Here is a 22,843-nt window from a genome sequence, read left to right as displayed (position 1 = left end):
AAAAAAAAAAAAAAGAAAGCAAAACTGTTAAAAAAAAAAAAAAGCAACCAAGCTAGGTGGTGGTGGTGTGCGTGGTTAATTTCAGCACTCAGGAGGTAGAAGAAGGCAGATTTTGAGGTCAGTCTGGTTTACAGAACAAGTTCCAGAACAGTCTGGTCTATGCAGGAAAACCTTGTCTTAAAAAACCGACTGACCAACCGATCAACCAACCATCAACCAAAGCTAGACAGTTGTAGTACATGCCTTTAATTCCAGCACTTCTAGCAACTAGAGGCTGAGGCAGGTGAATCTCTGTGAGTTCTAAGACAGCCTTGTCTACAGAGCAAGTTCTAGGATAGCTAAGGCTACACAAAATGGCTCTGTTTTGAAAAACCAGAAACAAATGGATTTTCAGGGTTTATATACAAATTATACATATATTTACATATAAAATGTATCTCCCCCAAATTCATCAACCTTTGACGAATACTGATTCTAAGAATTTACACCTGTGTACAGACATACCTGTAATTTTTGAAATATACCATCAAGTTTAGGAAGACTGGTGTAAACAGAACACATCTATGTAGTAAGTAAACATAATATAAAAAATGATGTAAACATAATATAAAAAATGATGGCAGCTGGAAGATAAATGGATGGGTGCTCCCTGCAAAATTCAACAGTCCTATTTTTCCCTGTGTTTTTATAATACAGTATTTTGGGGAAAATGCCTGTTTAGTTCTCCTAGAAAGTTATACTATCTGTATCTATCCACAAAAAGATAAATACTATATTGCTAAACACAAGAAAGACAAAACTACCACAAATTTTATACAGTTACTATAGCTAAAGGAATCATGTTTAATACTACCAATAAATAGCCTTTCATTTATTCAGCTAGTATTTATTATTTATATTATACATAAGACATACTACTGCCTTGAAAAACAACTAACATTTTAAACACTCATGACATGCCCCAAATCATGTTATCTTTTTATGTAGAGTATTCTACCTAAGAATCTTAAGTCCTGAATCAGTTATTTACCCCAACTATATTTTATGATTACATACTTTCTTTCTCGGATAGTTCCAAAAAGAATTGCAGGATTTCATCTCAGTTTAAAAACAAAGTATAAATGTATGCTGCGGATCTAATGACCTTAGGAACAGGCAAGTATTTCTAAGAATAAACAAAGTTCTCAACACTCACCAAAGAGTCACATTTCCCAGGAGGTGCATGTTGTTACAGAGACCTCCAAAGGGCTAAAGATAAATAAATGGCTACAGGAAGTGAGCTAATGCACCACTCACAGTTCACAGAAAAGCATGTTGCAATGGCTTGCCTAAAGATTCCCTCCAAACCCCAAAAGTCTGAAAGAGAGGAACTTAATGCCCTAGGAAGACACAAAGTAACTGACGTTGCACAGCACACACTGTAAGAATGGCCAGAGAAGGGCTGGTGAGATGGCTCAGCGGGTAAGAGCACCAGACTGCTCTTCCAAAGGTGCAGAGTTCAAATCCCAGCAACCACATGGTGGTTCACAACCATCCTTAACAAGATCTGACTCCCTCTTCTGGAATGTCTGTAGACAGCTACAGTGTACTTACATATGATAAATATTAAAAAAAAAAAAAAAAGAATGGCCAGAGAAGAATGACTTTAGGAAAGCAGAATTGAGGGTCTGCCTGTCAACTGGTTTTTAGAGTCATCCTGAAGAAACTGAAAGTAAAGCAACAAAACAGGGGAGAGATGATAGAGTCAAGCCTCAGTGCAAATCTAAGTTCTCCTCAGGCATTCAGTTACTTTAGACAAACTTGTTTATCATTTGTCTTAGGGTTTCTATTGCTTTGATAGAATATCATGACCGAAAGTAACTTGGGGAGAAAAGATTTTATTTTACTCTATATCTATATGACAGTCCAACACTGAGAGAACTCAAGGTGGGAACTCAAACAGGGCAGGGACCCAGAGGAGCAGATACAGAGGTCATGGAAGAGTATTGCCTACAGGCTCTGCTCTTCTCGGCCTGCTCAGACTGCCTTCTTACACCAAAGATCACCAGCCCAGGAGTGGCCCCGCCTACAGTGAGCTGGGCCCTCCCCCATCAATCACCAATCAAGAAAATGAAGCACTGTCTTAGCCACAGGCCAATCTGGTAGGGGTGCCTCTGTCTCTCTATGTCTCTTGGTCTCTCTCTCTCATTGGATATTTTATTTGCATTTCAAATGTTACCCCCCTTTCAGGTCTCCCCTCTGGAAACCCCTTATCCCATCCCCCTTCCCCTGCCTCTAAGAGGGTGCTCCCCCACTTCCACCCTGGAAAAATATGGAACGCTTCATATATTTGCATGTCATCCTTCCACAGGGGCCATGCTAATCTCTGTTCAAATGACTCTAGCCTGGACCAAGGTGACATAAAACTAGCCAGCACACCAATCTAAACCTCTGTTTCTTGTATGGTATGAGAGACAAAAAAAAAAAAAAAAATTGGTTGCTGGACTTATGAAATGAGATAAACATATATAGAAATATTCAGGTGAGTGGGTGCCTTGTCAATATTATTAACTAGGAAAATTAGTTATTCCAAGGACTCTTGGTCATCCCCACCCCCCCCCCCCCGACCCGATCTCAGGCCATCTGGACATTCCCATGCACTCTTGAGGAGGTGAAAGTTCATTTACCCTGCCTGGCTGTCTCTAAAGCACTGAGAGTCTACAATGTAGGTGGAAGTTTGTCTGAGTTACAGGCTTCAGCTTTAAAAACAGTTGTTGTCTATTCTCCCTGGGAAAAAATGTGCAGTATCTAGCAAAGGTCCTTTTTATAAATTTTTTTCTGCACAGAGAGGGTGTAATACCAGGAACAAACTGCTCACATGCTATATATCTAAGAGGTAGGCAAGCAAATATTTCCTGAAGGAAGATTATTCAACTTAAAAAACAAAAGTTAAGCTGGAGAGATGGCTCAGCAGTTAAGAATGTTTGTTGCTCTTCCAAAGAACTTGAGTTCAGTTCTCAGAATTAATGTTGGTAACTTATACAGTATGTAATGCCAGCTCTAAGGGACCTAATGCCTGCTTCTGGCCTCCATATGCACCCCCCCCCAACACATACTTAAACATAAAAATAAATCTAAAAAATCTTTTTACCATTAGTTAGACATGCACATATAATTGTTTGATAATTTTTAAACTATTTATTATGCAGCTCCAGGCATTATGAGCTAACTTTAAAGTTAGAATCGTTAACCTGACTTCTACATGAGCACGGAAGCACATATCCCTCCTAAAAGTGTAATTTAGAAAATGGGTGTAGGAACAGAAGGAAGGGAAAGAGTGAGGAAGGCAGGCAGGTAAAACAAGAAACATTGGGTTTTCTCTTCTTATATAGCTTCAAAGGCCAGTCTTCCCTTCTTCAATCCCGTAAGACTTGGCTGAATTACTACATCAAGCTCACAGTCCTTCTACCCTAGCCTCCTGAGTGCTGGATCACAGGCATGTGACACCACGCGTAGCCAGCAAGTGACAAGACAGAAATCCCAAGGTTTCGCCATAATCTTTCCAAGGCCCTTCAGAAGACTGTCAAAGGAACAGGGTAGAGCGCATTAGAGAAGGACAAATGGAAGAGGAGCGCCGGACAAAGCGAGAAGCTCAGAAGTCTTGAATATTATGCTAACATTTCTATACCGTATCAGTTAAAACACGGGAGTATTGCACTCACTGTTTTGGATAGCCGAATCACCCACTAACAAAGCTGCTCTCAGCATGGCTTCAAAGTTATGAAACAAGGAAGACACTTCTTCACAGCTGCTACCACAGCTTTGCCCCTTTGGTCCTTACTATTAGGAAAAGCACTTGTGGCATGTAACTGAGTACAGTGTGACCTGCCCTCTGTGCTGTGGGAAAGGCATCTGCTGCAAATAGAAATAAACCCAAGCCCCCAACCTCCATCTTCCCTAGCTCCTCACTAGAGAAAAAGGTCAAGTTCTCTACCATAGATCTAGAAAGTCCCAATTAAGCAGTCTGGAAGAAAGATGACTTCATCAGGCTTAGCTGTAAGTTTCAGGCATCCACACATTAATCAGAATGACTCTATGGTTAGTTTATGTATATGACATCATATGGTCTGAGCTGTGGTCCTTTCCTAACCACTGAAGGGTGTTCACTGTCATCTGACTTAGTTCATTCTAAAGGAACTCCCACGCCTTTTGACTTTAATGCAAGCTTAAACTCATGTAATCAGCTATGATTTTTCAGAAAATAAATCTAATAAATGTGGCCAATGCCCTTTCTAAGCCCTGGCAATACGGACTTCCCTTCTTTAAACAGAACACTTGCATGCCTCTGTGAGTGGTCTAGCTAGGTTGTCTGTTGCAGCTTAGAAAGAGAAGGGAGGAACAAAGCAAAAATGCAGCCAAGGCAAAATAAGTCCCCTTAAGTCACTCAGAATACATGGCCTGCCTGGATCACAACTCACTAGCTAGAGTCATATGCGACATCAAGCCCAAGGGGAAAAATCACAGTGAAAGAGGGGTTAAAAGTGAGGCCAGAGGAAACCAGGAGAGCTGCTGGTCAAAACGAGAAGGTTCATCCAGTACCTTTGAGAAGATGATGCTGTCCATTTCATCACTGGGTGAGTGAAAGAGGTCGGAATCACTCCCTGACACTCTCTGGAGCACGCCTTCTTTTGAGGCACACTCTGTGCCCAGTCCAACATCTATGAAGCTTCTGCATTCTGAAAAAGAACATTTATTTAACCAATAGCTACTTTTTTAAAAATTTACTTTCTGTTTCATACCAATATACAGTCATTTTTTTTTTTTTTTATTGTTCACCTACCTCTTTGCTTTCCCAGCCTTTCTTCCATTTTAGATTATTTACAAAGTTAGAAAAGACATGGTCTAATGAGGAGCTTTTAGGTATATTAACTGATATAGTCATTTTTTCTGTTAGGCATTTGGCTAGGTCCTAGGAAGATCATTAGAGTGTGCTTGCAGAATGAATGGGTTATTCACAATCTTGTGGTATAAATGAATATATTAAGAGACAATTTCATTGCAAAATTATATAAGGAATACCATAAAAAGTGAGGCAGGACCTTTGAGTTAATCTTAAATCTGTTAGTCACAATTATGAATTTGGTGGATAATTTCAGAATATTTGTTCAATGTAAATAGTACGGCTTCTTCAAAGGACCTTAAATGATAGGTATTCTAGCCACCCCACCCTCCATTCTATATAGTGCACAAAAACTACAGTCGGTGGCGTCGTGATATTTCTATTCCTGCCCCTTTTACTACTTGGAAAATGCCAAAAATCTTCATATTGTAATTGAGGGTATCTGGGGGTGCTGGCTAAAAGGAAAGGCTGCCATGGCAGTGATGCTGAGCTGCTAGAGGGCTAGCTGGTAACCTAAAGACTCTGCCTAAATTCCAGCCTAGAAAAGAAACCCACAGGATACATTCTCATAAAGTATCCATAGATTCAGCTCTGCTAGAAGTACCTCACCCCCAAACTAAAGCCAAGCTAGCACAAGGCTACAAACCCAGTTTGGGATAAGAAGAGGGTTAATGTGTGGCATTAAACTGACTGTTTGGAGGAAAGACGAAATATGGAGGGGAAAAAAGGAGTACAGGAAGAGAGCAACTATAAACCATTACAACCCTACCATGACCTTCACAGGATGTAGGGATCCCTAAAGACAAACTTAATGTACACCGATGTCACATATGCTGAGATATTTTCAAAAGAAACAGAATCCTGTCTTCCTACACTCACTTCTTAATGAATGAAGTGCAATATAGTAAAGTTTAAAGTAAACCAGAGTGAAAGACAATGATTTTAGAATGTTTATATTCATCTCGCTTAAAAGAAAAATTCCAGGTAATTAACCCAGGTAATTTTCACTTCTATATCATTAAAATGGGATGATCAGTAAAACTCTAAAGAGTCACACTGTCAGTTAACAGCACTAGAAATGTAATAACTGGACATCTGGCATGTAGCACAATACAGGTATGTGATACATATGCCAAAAAAAAGTTCAGGCTTCATTAATCCTCAATATATGGCCAAACTACTTGTTCTGGAAGTTACAGTGTAAAGAGGTGTTTCAACAATTTGTACAATGATGACCTGACAAAGACTACAACAGAAATTCAGATCCTTAAAGGAATAGATTGTGCCATTATTTCTAGAAGTCCTTCTGTATTATGAATGCTCAAATTTCGCTCAATAATTACATGGCAGAAGCTTTCACCCTGGGGTGGCCACTTACACTTTCAGAAAAGTCCCTGATAGCGAAAGGAACCAAAACACGGGTGTGGGTATACTTTTACTTCCAGCACCTCTGAATCTGTAGGCCCCAGATATAATCATAGCATAATATTCCTAAACAGCACTCTCAAGAAGTGTGAAAAATACTGAAGAAAACACATTCAACATTTGTTTTCAATACTTCCTTTGTATGTAATACAGTCAAGTTGAGAACTGTAAATAGAGTCTTTGTTGGTAAAGCAGACTGGAGAACTCAAAAATATAAAGTACGATTGCTCCTTTAGCAGTACAGAAGCCAGCACAGGAGTGAGCTCAGAGACAGTCATTCACCTTGATGTCTGTGTATGCAGCCAGCCTAGTAATACTTTACAGACAAAAGACAGTGGAACCCAGACACTGGGGAATAGATCTTATATCAGAATTGACTCGGGGCTGGTGAGATGGCTCAGGGGGTAAGAGCACTGACTGCTCTCCCAAAGGTCCTGAGTTCAAATCCCAGCAACCACATGGTGGCTAACAACCACCTGTGATGAGATCTCTTCAGGTGATCTTCACTCTATTCTGGTGCATCTGAAGACAGCTACAATGTACTTATGAATAAAAAAAAAAGAACTGGCTGAATATGGGGTAAAGTTAGTACTCCTAACTAGTGTTATTGTCAGGCAAGATCTTTATTTGTTATTACTAATATATTATGGACATGTAACAAAAGACTTCTGACAATTCTGCCTATGCAGGATAACAGGAGCCTTAAAGATTCTAGTAGATGTCCATGCTGCATCCCAACCCTGACCCACTAAGGCCAAGACCAATGCATCATGCATTTTCAAAGCTCTCTTGCCCATATCATTCATATATATATGAATGAGAGAGAGAGAGAGAGAGAGAGAGAGAGAGAGAGAGATTTCTTGGGACAAAGCTGTATCTGCACAGACTGCAGTGACATGGGGAAGTTGGAATGTTGTAGGTCCTGTGATTGATGACCTTGTCTGGGTTAGCTTTAGCCCCCGGAATAGCTATTCCTTGTCCCCCTCTATGTTGGAACTAGTATCATTTGAGTAACAGATACAACACTTTTGGAATCTATACATAGCAGACCACTACCTTCCACCAATCTCAAAGCTAAAAACATTATCAGATGGCATCTGGGACTCACAGCAGAGCATTACCCTTCTTGTAGTAGCTGCCTCTCTGATGTTTCCATCAATGTATATAAAAGGTGTCTTGATTTATGGCTTTCCATGCTTTATTGCTGTAAAAGCTTTATGAAACTGCTTCTCTATTGGAACATGGAATTTGGGGTATCCTGAATCCATGTTCCTGTTCTTGATACTCAAGTTTGGCTCTAGAATAAACTACCTCTTATTCCACCTAAGGCAAGACCTACAGTTTCTCTTTGTTTTTGCATCAATACAGCCAAAATTAAGAACCACAGGTTTGGTCCCAGCAACATGTATTTATAATTTTATACCACTGGATTCCCTTACAAATGATGAACAACTCATAGCCTCATAATTAATAAAATTACTATTAATTCCTAAAATAAGGAAAACTCGTGTGCCTTTATCTCAATTGTGAAGTCAGATGCTTATAAAACGAAACCACACACACACACATCTTCTTCTAGTTTGCTATTTAGTGTACTTAAGAATGGCAGGTCACAACATCAAATTATTTCTTGTAGAGCAGGACTATGAGCATGCATACCTGAGCTCTCTTTGGAAGCTAAGAGAGATGCTGCTTCAGGGCAGGGCTCTATGGCACACCAGCTTTCTCGGTTGATCTGGAAGACACAAATAATTTGTTTCAGACAATAAGGAAACTTCATAGCTTCAGAAAAATTTATGTATTGTTCCCTCTGACAGTTAGTATTTAATGCAAGGTAGGTAAAGTTATGCCAGGAAAGAAAACAAAACTTTACCGTAATAAAAATAAGGCAGTCTACATTTAGCTGAAAGCTCTGAAAAGACTGTCAGTAAAAATGGCATGGGAAATCAATGAGAAAAGATCCACAAAAGGCAAGTCATAGTTTAGACCAAGGGTGAAATAAAGAAATTAACAAATAAAAAGAAAAAAAATACTAAAACACTTATTTGGTGTTGTAACTTGGCAAATTTGAAAAGTACATAAAATTTGAGAATTTTAAAAATACAAAATGATTCCTATTTAAGAATAACTATACATCAGGTGCCATGTTAAGAATTCAGTACTTGAGAGGTGAGAAGAACACAACATCTGCCCTAACACCAGAAGTAACTGGGACCAGGGGACCCAGGCACCCAGGAACTCTGCCCAACCAGTAGCATGGGTTCCTTCCTGTCTGGGCAAGTGCCCTGAGCAGACCTTGGGTGCGAACTCTGCAGCCAGTCCCACAACACCCAGAGGAAGCTCCACTCCCAGGCGCTCTAACACACTTAGTATCATAGGATCGGAGTTGAGGAGGACACAACATCTGCCCCACCATCAGAAGTAACTGGGACCAGTGGGATCTGGGCACCTTCCAGTCTAGGCTGGTGCCCTTAGCAGACCTTTGGCCCAAACCCTGCAGCCTGTCCCACAACACCCAGAAGAAGTTCTACTCCCAGGCACTTTAACATGTCCAGGATCATAGGATCAGATGTGCTCTGAGCAGACTTTAGGCGCAAATTCGGCACCAGTATTACAACACCCAGAAGAAGCACCACTCCCAGTGCACTAACATGCCCAGGATCCCCAGGAGCTTTTTCACATCAGGATCTCAGGGTCCCAGAGTCAGTCTGGTCATCCCAGGAGCTCTGACACATCCAGGATGATCTCAGGATCACAGGATTCTAGAATCACAGGATCACAGAGACAGCTGGACTCTGAGGAGTTCTGACACAATCAGGATCACAGGAAGGACAGGCTCCAGTCAGATATAGCAAAGGCAGGTAGTACTAGAGATAACCAGATGGCAGAAGGCAAGCATAGGAACATAAGCAACAGAAACCAAGGTTACTTGGCATCATTAGAACCTACTTCTCCCATCATAGCAAGCCCTGGATACACCACCACACTGGAAAAGCAAGATTTGGATCTAAAATCACTTCTCATGATGATGATAGAGGGCTTTAAGGAGGACATAAATAAATTAAAAAAAAAAAAAGGACATAAATAACTCCCTTAAAGAAATACAGGAGAACACAGGTAAACAGCTAGAAGCCCTTAAAGATGAAACACAAAAATCCCTTAAAGAATTATAGGAAAACACAAACAGGTGAAGGAAATGAACAAAACCTTCCAAGATCTAAAAATGGAAATTGAAACAATAAATCACAAAGGGAGGTAATCTTGGAGTTAGAAAACCTAGGAAAGAGATCAGGAGTCATAGATGCTAGCATCTCCAACAGAATAAAAGAGAAGACAGAATCTCAGGTGCGGAAGATACCATAGAAAACATTGACAGAACAAAGAAAATGCAAAATGCAAAAAACTAACCCAAAATACCCAGGAAATCCAGGACACAAAGAGAAAACTAAACCTAAGGATAATAGGTATAGAAGAGAGTGATGATTCCCAACTTAAAGGGCCAATAAATATCTTCAACAAAATTATAGAAGAAAACTTCCCTAACCTAAAGAAAGAAATGCATATGAACATATAAGAAGCCTACAGAACTCCAAATAACCGGACAAGAAATGAAATTCCTCCCGTTACATAAAAATCAAAACACCAAATGCACAAAACAAAGAAAGAATATTAAAAGCAGTAAGGGAAAAAGGTCAAGTAACATATAAAGGCAGACCTATCAGAATTACACCAGACTTCTCACCAGAGACTCTGAAAGCTAGAAGATCCTGGGCAGATGCCACACAGACCCTAAGAGAACACAAATGCCAGCCAAGGCTACTATACCCAACAGAACTCTCAACTACCATAGATGGAGAAAACAAGATATTCCATGATAAAACCAAATTTACACAGTATCTTCCCACAAATTGAGCCCTACGAAAGATAATAGATGAAAAACACAAACACAGGGAGGGAAACTACACCCTAGAAAAAGCAAGAAAGCAATCTTTCAACAAACCCAAAGGAAGATAGCCACACAACCATAATTCTACCTCTAACAGAAAAAATAAGAGGAAGCAACAATCACTTTTCCTTAATATCTCTTAACATCAATGGACTCAATTCCCCACCAAAGACATAGACTAACAGACTGGATATGTAATCAGGACCCAGAATTTTGCTGCATACAGGAAACACACCTCAGTGACAAAGGCAGGCACTACCTCAGAGTTAAAGGTTGGAAAACAGTTTTCCAAGCAAATGGTCCAAAGAAACAAGCTGGAGTAGCCATTTTAATATCGAATAAAATCAACTTTCAACCAAAAGTTATCCAAAAAAAAAAAAAAAAAAAGTTATCATACGATAACTTGGCCAAGGAAGAAATAAAGACATTAAAGGCTTTTTAGAATTTAATGATAATGAAAATGAAGACACATCATACCAAAACTTATGGGACACAATGAAAGCATTACTAAGAGGAAAAGTCATAGCTTTAAGTGCCTCCAAAAAGAAACTTAAGAGAGCTTACACTAGCAGCTTGACAGCACATCTGAAAGCTCTATAACAAAAAGAAGCAAATACACCCAAGAGGAGTAGCCCGCAGGAAATAATCAAACTCAGGGCTGAAATCAACCAAACAGAAAAAAAAAAAAAAAAAAAAAGAACTATACAAAGAATCAACAAAACCAGGAGCTGGGTTTTTTTTGTTGTTGTTGTTGTTTGTTTTTGAGAAAATCAACAAGATAGACAAACCCTTAGCCAGACTAACCAGAGGGCATAGAGACAGTATCCAAATTAATAAAATTAGAAATGAAAAGGGAGACATAATAACAAAATATATCTTAAAATAATTATTGTTTGTTGAAAATTAACAGTTGAAAATATTAAAATCATGTTCTACAAACATCATGGAAATATCATTGATAATTTTTCTCACTGTGCTTGATGTTAGCATTTTCTTAATGTTTAACTTCAAAGAGTTTTTGCTATTTTGAAAAATTTAAAATATGCTTACTGATAATAATTTCTCTCTTAAGAAACACTGATAATCTTTTTTAAGTAAACTGATTGACAATGCACACAGATATATAGTGAGTTTTTAAATACTCTCTCACTATGTCATGTGGTATTATATAAAGGCTTCTGAATATATTTCTTAATGATTCATTTTTAATATTTTATGCTCTTTTACTATGCTTAACTCCCCAAAAATACTTTGTATGTTTTGAAACAATTTAGTATTCAACATTAGATATAGGATCCTCAGTTAGGGATAGTATTAAATATTCATTGATGATATTTTCAGGATATGAAAGGATATGAATATAAAAGTTAAACAAATTTCTTATGTATTATTTGATTCTCAAAATACTCAATATTACTAATATATTTGATGTATAAAATGCATTTAAATAATAAAAAATTTAAGAATGTTAAAAAAAAGAATTTAGCACTCATTTTCTCATCATATTTTTCCATTAAAATTTGTTTTATTATTTTTTATTTTTATCTTATTTATATGTATTTTTCCTCTTTTTTTAAACCCTACAGGTCTTCTGGCTATTTGTTATGATTTCCAGTTTAGTGTTTTCATAGTGTTTTGGAATATGCAGATGATGGGTCTGTGTGTCTACATTCTTGTACTTTCTCTTGGGCTCTTTCCCATCTGTTTGTTTTGTCCTATTCCAGTGTGTTAGTTTTTGTTGTATCTTATTATTATCATGTAGGAACATATTTGTTTTTCTTTTCTTTTTTTAATTTTTTTTTTTGTTTCTTTTTCAATACGTGATTGTCCTGGAACTTACTCTGTAGGCCTAAAGCTCAGAGATGCACCTGCCTCTACCTCAGGAATGCTGGGATTTAAGGTCACCACCAGAGGACTGGCCTGTTTGTTTTCTATGAGACAGGAAGGGGGTGGGTCTGGAGGGGAGGGGAGGAAGAGATATTGTAATTAGAATATATTATGTAAGTGAAAAATCTATTTCCAATAAAGGGGAAAAATCAAGACAGTACATTCATTCAAAACCTGCAACAAAACAAAACAAACCCCTAGAATGGACAGACATGAGTGATTCAGAAAGCAGGAAAACAGCTAGTTTCAACAGTCAGAAAAGCTAGTCAATAGTATCAGCACACCGTAGCTGCTCTGATGAGGATGGTTACAAGCTACCCAAGCTACATAGTGGTGCCGCAAGTCTAAGAGGGAAACCACAGGGTCTACACACAGGAAGGACAATAAAGGCTCACTATAAACAACTTGTGTGTAGAGTTCACTAACTCTAAAGAAATGATCAAATCCGCTCACAATGACATACATAACTTCAGTATTCATTCAAGCCACTGAATTTGTGGTTTAGAACTTTCCTTCAAGGGGAACCCCAGGCCAGGAGCTTTCTGGTGAATCCCATAAAAACACAGATTTTACACAAACACTTTTAGGAAACAGACAAATAAACAACAGGTCACAGCTTGTTTTCTGAGCCTCCAACATCAAAACCAGATAAAGGCAGAAAAGCATTGGTTACTCTTAGGAATGGTGCAGAATCACTAGCAGAATTTTTGATAACCTGGCTGGGGCAATACATGTAGAAGATAAGCATATTGTGAACAAGCGGGTTAATTCTAAGAACTCTATCGCAGTGTTGCATGTTGATGAAGGGAGGAAAGGGAAGAGAGAAATGATATAAATACAGTATAGTCTCAAGAAAATAAACAATTAAAAAATTCAATTTAGGTCTACCAACCCTCAAACTGAGGAAAATCAAAAGGGGAAAAACATCTTGGCAAAAACTGGTATCTACTAACACTAACAGAAAAAAAATTCCTCAACCTGGTAAGACATCCTTAAAAACATAACAAAACAACCCTATAGTCAGTCAACATCATTCCCAGTGATAAGAAGACTAAGTGCACTAATCTGAAATCAAGAATAAGGCTGAAGAACAGCACCGTGTTACTTGTATCCAGCACTGCTCTGGAAAGCTACTCAGTGCATCAAACAGAAAAGAAACAATGCATGCAACTGCAAGAAGTGAAACGACTCAAAGATGACCTAACTGTCTACAAAGAGGATTCTAAACAACAAAAATGCTACTGGAATAAGTGCCTGAGCGTTGTGAGGCAGATGTCCAAATCAGTATTAGTTTTATGTACTGGCAAAGATACGTAGACACTAAAACTGAAAGTAAAAGCTATAGTATTTATAGTAACACCAAGACATTTGGTTAGGGAAAAAATGTAAAAGATGAATAATATTTACACCATGGAACTAAAAAAATTCTGAAATTAAAGGCTCACACAGAGAAAGCATATTTACAAATCAGAAACTCTAATAGTTATATCCCTAAAATCATACACATGACTTTAAGAGCCACATGAATCAAACCAGTATAGTACTGGTGTAAAACAGAATAAAGGTCAGTGGAAAAGAACTGAAGTCAGTTACTTAATTTGACAAAGATGCCAAGTTATTTCAATAGGGAACAAACAGGCAGGGGACTAGATAGAGTAAGTAGCTTATTAAAAAATAGCACTAATACAAGACATACATGAGAAAGCATTCCTAGCCGTGCCATTCAACAGGAAAACGGAAGTGAAAACTATAAGGAAGACTGCCCAGGGGTTGGGGTGCCTGCTGTTCTTTCAGAGGAAACCTATGTCAGGCAGCTCAGAACAGCCTGCAACTCCAGTTCCAGAGAATCTGATGCCCTCTTCCGGTCTCTGGCGGCAGGGGTGATGGGTGGGTGGGTAGACCTCCATACACATGGCAGACATAAAACAATTAAAATAAACCTCAGAGGCAAACAAATATATGTTTACCAGAACAGCTCAGATTAAAGACTAATAGTACAAAGTGTTGGCCAGAATGTAAAATAATGGAAACTCAGACATACTGTTAAAATCATGTAAAAGGATAGATTTTGGAAACTAGGCTAGCTGTTTCTGCAATGTCAAACAACACTCAGATTCTACCTAGCAATGGACTAAAGTTATTAATAAAAGCAAAATATTTCTTTTAAAACTGTCCATCCATCCGTCCATCCATCAGTCTGTCTGTCTGTCAGTGTATGTGTTTGTGTTTGTGCTCATGCCATGGTGTGTGGAAGTCAGAAATAACTTGAGGCAGTTGGTCCCTTTATACAGTATAATTCCCTGTTATTAAACTCAGGTATCAGCCTTGTCAGCAAGCATCTTGACCTACAGTCTTGCCAGCCCCAAACATATTTCTGTACTAAGACACTTTTTAATGGCAGCTTAACTCATGGAAGACTCAGACTGACAGAAATAACTTGTCATATATCCATAGAATGCAACATTTATAAGGAACAATCTACAATTAAAACAACAGGAATAGTTTTATCTTAAGAGGCAGATGGCAAAGACAATAAACAGAAGCCTACTTTCTTTTTAAAAAACAAATAGATAAAGTCAAACTAAAACAAATAAAACAATCCCCCAAGCAGTGGCTCAGAGAAATGTTCTAATTTTTTTTAACCTATACCTCATTTTTACTGAGACGCTTCTCTGTTAGCAATCAAAGCTATCACAATTCAGCATGAAAGTAAATTTTGAAGTGGGAAATGTTAAAATAATCCTTTTGCCCCTTTCATTATAACAGAGGTTGCATAAACACTGAAATAAACTTAGTTAACAGAAATCAAAAAGCTTAGAGGAATCTCAAATATCAGAGTGAAGAACATGGAAATGAGCCTCCCTAAACTAGGCAACCCCTCCCCTCTCCAGTACTGCAATGATGTTTTCAGCCAACATTTTGGCAAAGGCTAACATGTGTGTCTTCGAATTTAACTCTTTTCACTATCATCCTGATTTCATGGCCACTGTGTAAATGAGACATTCTTCATCTTGAATACGCATTCACTAAACCGTGTTTCTCTCATTTTAGGCACCGGTATGGTACATTTAGTGATCATTCTATTGTGCAACTATTCATGAGAATGAAAATAAAATTAAGGTAAAACAAACTCTCTTTAAGAGAATATATTATGTGATAAGGAAATACTAGTGTTAGGGAACCTTCCAGAAGCCTCGTGCACGTCTGCAGGTCTGGTGACTGATCCTTTTGCTCCAGACTCTTCCCAAGGCTGAGTGTAGTATGGCAAACAGTCCTATTAAGACACAAGTTAACTTACTAGCTTAAGGAAGCTAAAATTTCAGAACTATCTCACATTTAAAAACAATCAATATTTATCATTAATTTAAAAAAAACATAGGTATTGAAATATCTCAACATGATCATCCCTTTGTAGCAAAAAAAGAATACTGATTTGACTGAATTTTTAAGTGAGCAACTACACGTGAATGATCATAAACTAATATTCCTTTCAACTTTTCTATAGTTTCTCAAATTTAATTTTATGGTTATATTCTAATTTTATTTAATAATTATTTAATAATCATTGTAGTTGACAGAAAGAGGCATAAGTTACTATAACGAGTTCACTTTGCAAAGACAGTACAGGAAGTTCCTGTATATGCCTTCCTCTCCCTTTCTTGTTTAATACTTGTCAGTATTAAAAATCATTAGAAGCCAGGTGTGGTGGTGTACACTTTTAACCCCAGCACTCAGGAAGCAGAAGCAAGTTGATCTCTGTCAGTTCAAGGCTAGCCTGGTTCACAAACAAAGAGTCCAGGACGACCAGGGCTACACAGAGAAACCCTGTCTTGAGAAACCAAACCCAACATTAGTACAGTGCTGTTAGCTAAACTCTAAATAAAAGCTTCATGCCTAACATTCATAACTAACACTTAGGGTACTGGAAAGTACTCTGCAAGCTATCAGAGAAGGCAAGCATCAGGATAAGGCAGCTACAAACCCTGAGGCTCAAAGTAGCTATTTGTCTGCATGATACGCTGGTGCGACAGTGACACAAATGGCTGTACTTAATTAAGGTCCGTTCTATGAGATGGAACCTGACAGTGCTAGAGAGGCCAAGAACATAGGGCTAGGGAGTCATGGGCCTGGGGAAGCACTACAACTATTCTTCTGCTAAAGGAAATAGCAGTGAAATGACTAATGATAAACTGCTGTACCCATAGATAGTGCCTTGTTCAACCCTCATCAGAGAAGCTTCTCCTTGCAGTAGATGGGAATTGATATAGGGACCCACCAGGGTGGGTCTTATAAAAGTAAGGGATTTTGGAGCAGCTAGCCCTAAAAAAGGATGCTTTCATCAAACCCCTCAAGATGCAAGGATCTATGAGGAAGAGGAGATAAAAAGACTGTACGAGCCGGAGGTGGTGGATGACTGCAGGGCAACAGCGTTTTCCAGGCATATAGGAAGTCAGAGAGTGGCACCAGTGCACAAGATCTGCACAGATTCAAGACAGTCAGGGCCCAGCACTGAGACAGTAAGTGCACAAAGAAGCTATTTGCAATAGATAACTGCTGGCAAAGGGGACATTAGTTTTCTTCTATTAAGTGTCACTGGGTATATAAATCAGGGCAGGCCCAGTGCCCATGAGAAGCTGTCATCACAAAATGAACTCCATGATTTTTGCTGTTATTGCTGGACTTTTTGTGAGCTTTTTGTTTTAGTAATTTTTTTTTTAATTTGTCTTACTGTTTTTGGTTTTGTTCGAGAAAGAGAGAGAAGAAAACAAAGTTGAGTAGGTAGAGAGGGGTGAGATCTGGGAAGAGTTGGGGGAAGGGAAAAACATGATCAAAATATATTACATGAAAACGGTCTTTTTAAAGAAAAGTAAAACATTTCTCTGGATTCACTTGCTCTTCCACTTATGAAAGAATTCAGGATGCAGGCTGTGTTTATTTTGTATGTGTGCGTGAGAACATGTATGCAACTGAGCATGTGCAACTATAACATTTTGCATTTTAATATCTTTATATAAATTCTTGTCCCACAAAACTTAAGTCATTTAGACTGTATAACTTAATAGTATTAGACAATTCGCAGACCTATATAATCATCACCATCATTTAATTTCAGAGCACTATCATGGCAATAAAAAGAAACCCAACATTTAAATCTTTTTCTTTGGGTCCTAGAGAAGCACTGAGCCATATTCTGTCTACTGATCTGCCCACTCTAAACAGTTCTTATAAATGTAGCCATCACTCTTTAGTCTTCTGTGATGTTTCTTTTACTCAGCAAAATGTATCCAATATTCATCTATGTTGTAGTATTAGTGTTCTATTAATTTCAAGTAATATTCCACTGTATGGCTATACCTATATTTTACTTATCTTTTCAGCAAATACTAAACATTTGGGTTGATTTGACTTTCTAGCTGCTATGAATAAATAATACTATGAACATTTTGCATACATGTTTTATACACGTTTTTGAGGACTGATGTTTTTATTTCCCTTAAGAATATACCTAGAAACGGACTGCTTAATTATGTATATGGTAACTTAGATTTCATTTTTTGGGAACTTCAGGTTGTTTTCCAAAACGGCTATAACATTTAGCAATTTTGCCACATTTGGACAATATTTTTGTTCTTATCTGTGATTTTTTTTCTTGCCATCATAACAAAGTGGCCTTGTATCCCTCCTAAAGCATGGTTTTCTTTTAAAATGATAATTAAAAAATACATTTTGTTCCTTTTTTGAAAACGGAGGTATCAGGAGATGCCCTTCGTGGGTTGCTTTACTCTTTCCTTAAAAAATAAAACAAACAAGTTAAACCTCTTCTGTGACCGAGGACTATACCACATCTTAAAACAGAAGAAGGAAAAAAAAAAAAAGCCAAAAAACAGAAGGCGGCTCCACAAGGTTAAAGAGGTGGGAAAAGAAGGTTTTTAGTCTAGTTTCACATATTCTTGAAGTAGTATGTTAAAAAAAAGTGTGTATAGATCCAAGACTTGGCTAGACAACACATTATTTGTAGATGAGATTAGTTTAAGACAGCTCAACTCACTAGCTTATGAATACTAATAGCCCAAAAGTGTACATTAGAGAAATGCAAATCAAACCCAGAATGGGCTATCACTTCATAATCCCTATGCTGTTATTTGGGAATGCAGAGAAACTGGAAGTCTTTTGAAACTGCTGGTAGGAATGTGTAAAATGTTAGAGCCACTGTGGCAAACAATGTAGCCATGCCTAAAAACCAAAATTATCTTGGCTCAGAAATTTCAATTCTGGTCATATACCCAAAGAATGAAAGCAGGGTTTCAAACAGGTACTTCTACACACAGTCAGAGCACCACCACTCACAACAGCTAAACAGTTAACACAGCTCAGATGGTCAGTGTGTGAACAAATAACGGGTATGATGTTAACAAAGAATTTTATTTAGCTTTAAAGAAACTGATGCATCTTACAATTTGTATAAACTTCAGATGTTGTGCTAAGTGATGTAAGACCGTCAGTCACAAAGGAAAAAATACTGCACACTTATATAAGGCACACAGAACAGTCAGAATCAGATAGAAAGCAGAATGGAGGTTTCCATGGGACAGGAATGGAGGTTTATTGTTTAACAGGTGAGAAATTTTACTTTGGAAAAACGGAAATGTTTTGATCTATCTAGTAGTGACACTTATACAAATGTGTAACTGTTAATAACATGGGAACTGTATAGTGTGCCCAAAAGTAGTTAAAATGGTAAATTATGTATATTATATCACAGATTAAGAAGTGAGTGTACAGCAGTTAAGAGATGCAAACTTATTTAAACAAAAGTTGACAGGCATCCCACAAAGCCAAAATTATAGCTAGTAATCTGAGCCAGATGCTACCAGTCATGGTCAATGCCATTAGCCAGAGGGCAATCTCCATGTTGCATCAAGTAAAGGAAGAATGCTAAAACATGCATCAGCACTTTCAACCACATCCTGTGTAAAAGCAGCGCCAAGCATATCATATTCATGTGTGGATAATATTGTGCTTACCATGTAAGTAAGCTCCCCAAGACACAGAGATTGGTTTAAGAAATACCCCTCCCCTTGCCCTATTTTGGAACTGCTGATGTGGCACACAGGTTTATACCACTCTAGTTTGTAATTCTTCATCTCCACAGCCTCACTCTCATGGCAACTAAAAGCCACACTATGTGGCTCCATTAGAAGTATTTTCATATGCTTGCTGTTGATCACATACAATGCCAGGCACTGAGCACATGTGGTAACACTTTAACACGTGTTGGAGGAGATCAAAAGTTAACAGGTATTTTTAAATAAAGCAATGTTTATGTCATCTATTAGACCTTTCCCCCCCAAATTATCTCTATAGCCAAGGCATTTACATACTAATAAAATAAACTGGTTCCTTGCACTATCCTTTTCTTTGTTGTTATTTTTTTTAAAAATATAATTCTGAGTAGGTTAAGCAAAAAGTTCAGATCACTGTGGACACTGCTAGTATTTGGATGGTTAATTAAAAAAAGATGATATAACGAGAATGAGATTCCCCACATATATTTTGCTCTCACGAAACCACAGAGCTATGAATAAAATACAGAGTGGGCAAGTGACTCAGTGAATGGGAAAAGTAGAGACTAGTTCAAGGTGATTCAGAAACTTTACTTAGCAGGTAGGTAGAAATTAGAAATAGGTTTTAATGCCTGTATCATTTGGAGAGAGAAGTCACTCAGAACATACTTTTAAGTATTTTTGAGCAAAAATAGGTAAAATAGTACTCATAGGTACTGCCACAAAACCCAGCTCAGACACCACTCAAGACTCAGCACTCCAAGGTTCTAGAGAGTTACAGTGTACAGAGTACAGGATAATGAAAGGCACATTGTAAGAAACGTTGGACCCAGTCTGGTATTCTTTCCATTCCTTCAGTGTAGCCCGGGGCCTCTGTGATAACCTGAGCCACCCATCCTGAGAGTCTACCAGTTTCACAATAGAGGAACGTGTTTTTGCATTGTCTTGTTTCTGGCAGTGTCATGCCACTGTTTGTAACTGAACATTCTAATAATACAACTATGGTAACACCCAGTCTTCCCAACCACCACAAATATTTATTTCCTTTGCAACCTTTTTAGACAATCCAGGCAAAGATACAAGGCTGAAGAAAAGGAAGCAAAAATCCAACATCTAAATATTCCTTCTGAGCTTCAGCTAATGAGACTGCATGGTCTGTGTAAGCAATGAACATAGAGGGGACTGCCATTTTCTAAGTATTTTCATTTATCATAAAGAAAACACTTAGAAATCCCATGGCCATTCAACTAGCATGCTCAATTGTTAGTTACAAAATTGGCTTTCATTAAATTTTCAGTGACATTAAGATTAATGTTATTATTAATAATAGACTTGTGTTTTTCCAGGTACTCAAACTTACTAAACTACTAGACACAAGTGGATGCTAAAATTATCCTAAATCAGGCACTAATCTTATATTTACAAGCCCGGTCACACACTGATGGGCTCTTCCTTTTTGGTGTGCTAGTTTGGGAGTAAGCCACAAGCACTTGCTGTAGTTTTAAGAATGCTCTCATTTGTCAGTCTCCGTCTGGCTATGGAAGGTTCTCATCAGTCAACACATGAAGTCCACATTAGCTTCTTGAAGAACAATGGGGAAAAGGGCATACTGGTACCAAAGGGCCCCCCCCCGCCAACAATCAAAATTATTTCATATCCCATTTTAAACATATGATTCATAGTTATAAACCATTTATCCAAAGAGCCAGAAGCCACGTTTATATCAAGAAAGAGGGAGGCAAGGGAAGAATGTCATATGCAAAGGATGAGGGATGCCAACCAAGGATAAGTATCCTGGGTTGGGGGGCCAGGGGAAGATTATCTAGCTAAGTTCTGTTATTTATAAGACATTTCAGAAAGCCTGCATGGAATGGAGTCAGGCCTGCAATCATGGCACCTGGGAGGTGAAAGCAGGACTATTTAAGGTTAGCCTCTCAGCTATGTAGTGAGTTCAAGGTTAGTTTAGGCTACTGAGACCTTGACTCTGACAGGTGGATAGACAGACAAGACTATTTACACAGAAATGATAAACAACATAGATAAGAATTAAGAGTAAGCCACAGAAAGTATGGGTATAAAAAACTAATGAGGAATGATGACGCTAATTCTCAGGGAATTATTTGAATGTCAAAGGTTAGGAACTTTGACATGTATGGACTAACAGAGTGAAAGATACACAATCTAAACCTTGAGATTACTGTTGCTTTTCATTTCTATATTTTTACAGTAAAGTTATTAGTTATTTTTACATTAAAGTTAATTAAAAATTGTCAGCACAAGGCTTATAAATCTTTATTTACACATCTTAAAACATCAATTCATTTCAATCAAGAAATAACTATTAAAGCCAGACATGATAGCCCACACCTTTAATCCCAGCACTTAGAGGGTAGAAGCAGGTGGATCTCTGTGAGTTCCAGTTAGCTTGGTCTATATAACAAGTTCAATGCCAATCAGGTTAAGACAGTAATATCATTTTAAAAAAAAATCTATTACCTTTTAAAGTAAGATTATGATACCTCATTCTGTATGCACAAGTGCACCGATAAAGGTGAAAAAATAAGCAAGTTTGTAAACTTAGTAAACTATGTAAAAGTATGGTGAGAACGCAGAGGGTCACCTGAGTATTTGAGTGGTACATGTGTCCCATGGAATCTGCACATAGGTAAGGAAGCCAGAGGGCAATGCTGGAATCTTTCTCTATCCAACTCTATTTTACAATTCAGACAGTCTCTCTCTCTCTGAACCTACTGATCCTTATCAGCTAGCCTGGCTAGCCAGCAAGCCTCAGGAATTCTTCTGTCTCCATCTCCCCAGCACGGAACTACAGATGTGCACTGCCATGCCTGACCTTAACATAGACTCTAGGGACCTAAACCCAGGCACTTTGTGGACTAAGCCAGTTCACAGTCCACCAAATGAATTTTAAAACGCTAACAGAAAATACTGAAATTCAAAATACTGTGAAAGCAATTGGAGAACACCACTGAGAGGGAGGGAGAGGAAGAGGAGGAAGAATTATAGGGAAAAGATGCTACAGACTGTGAGGAAAATGAACTCTTCCTATCATGCATCTATCCAAAGTGTCATAAAAAGAATTCCCCTATTGGGGAAGAATTAATCAACATAATGTCTAGGACTTCTTGCAACAAAAGTCTATGATAGAAAATCATATACATTGGTGCAGGTGTGCATGTGCACCTCTGTGTATATACTCATATAATAAAAGGAATGGGTCAACTCAAGGGAGCCTTAGGATAGCAAGACAATACACTGGCTGTGAAGACTCTGACTTTGGTTTGCCTCCTATCATTGATTACATATGAAGGGGGGCAACAGGGGGAGTTACTGGCTACTCTAACCTGTTTTCTTGTATGTGAAAAGAGACGGTGATTAAGACTGCAAACATCCCATGCTTATGTCTCAGTATCTATTCTCACCTTACTTTACTCCACAAAGTTATTTGACCATGTTGGGGTCTGCCACAGCAACATCCTAATATATCCCCACACTGCCAGAATAATCTTATATTTTATTATTTTTTTAATTTTTTTCACTTGAAATATTGTTACTATCTTTAAAAAATACATTAGAGAACAATCCATCACTTTATGTTACAGGGACAAATGGCTTAAAAGAATT

General features: G+C 38.0%; 1 protein-coding gene and 1 pseudogene across 8 annotated transcripts in view; both read right to left on the bottom strand.

The window, feature by feature from the left end:
- Positions 1-22,843, bottom strand: part of Akap13 (A-kinase anchoring protein 13) — a 289,605-nt gene that overhangs the window by 81,956 nt on the left and 184,806 nt on the right. For all 8 annotated transcript variants that reach the window (XM_029539287.1, XM_029539292.1, XM_029539294.1 and 5 more), the window contains 2 exons: positions 7,964-8,039; positions 4,579-4,715 (listed from right to left, as the gene is read on the bottom strand). In XM_029539287.1, the coding sequence (XP_029395147.1) occupies positions 4,579-4,715; positions 7,964-8,039 (213 nt within the window). The remainder of the gene's footprint in view (positions 1-4,578; positions 4,716-7,963; positions 8,040-22,843) is intronic.
- On the bottom strand, positions 2,306-2,394 carry LOC115062781 (annotated as a pseudogene).

This window comes from Mus pahari, chromosome 1 (assembly GCF_900095145.1).
Source record: "Mus pahari chromosome 1, PAHARI_EIJ_v1.1, whole genome shotgun sequence".
NCBI classification, from domain to species: Eukaryota; Metazoa; Chordata; class Mammalia; order Rodentia; family Muridae; genus Mus; species Mus pahari.
This window is presented reverse-complemented; position numbering and strand designations above follow the sequence as displayed.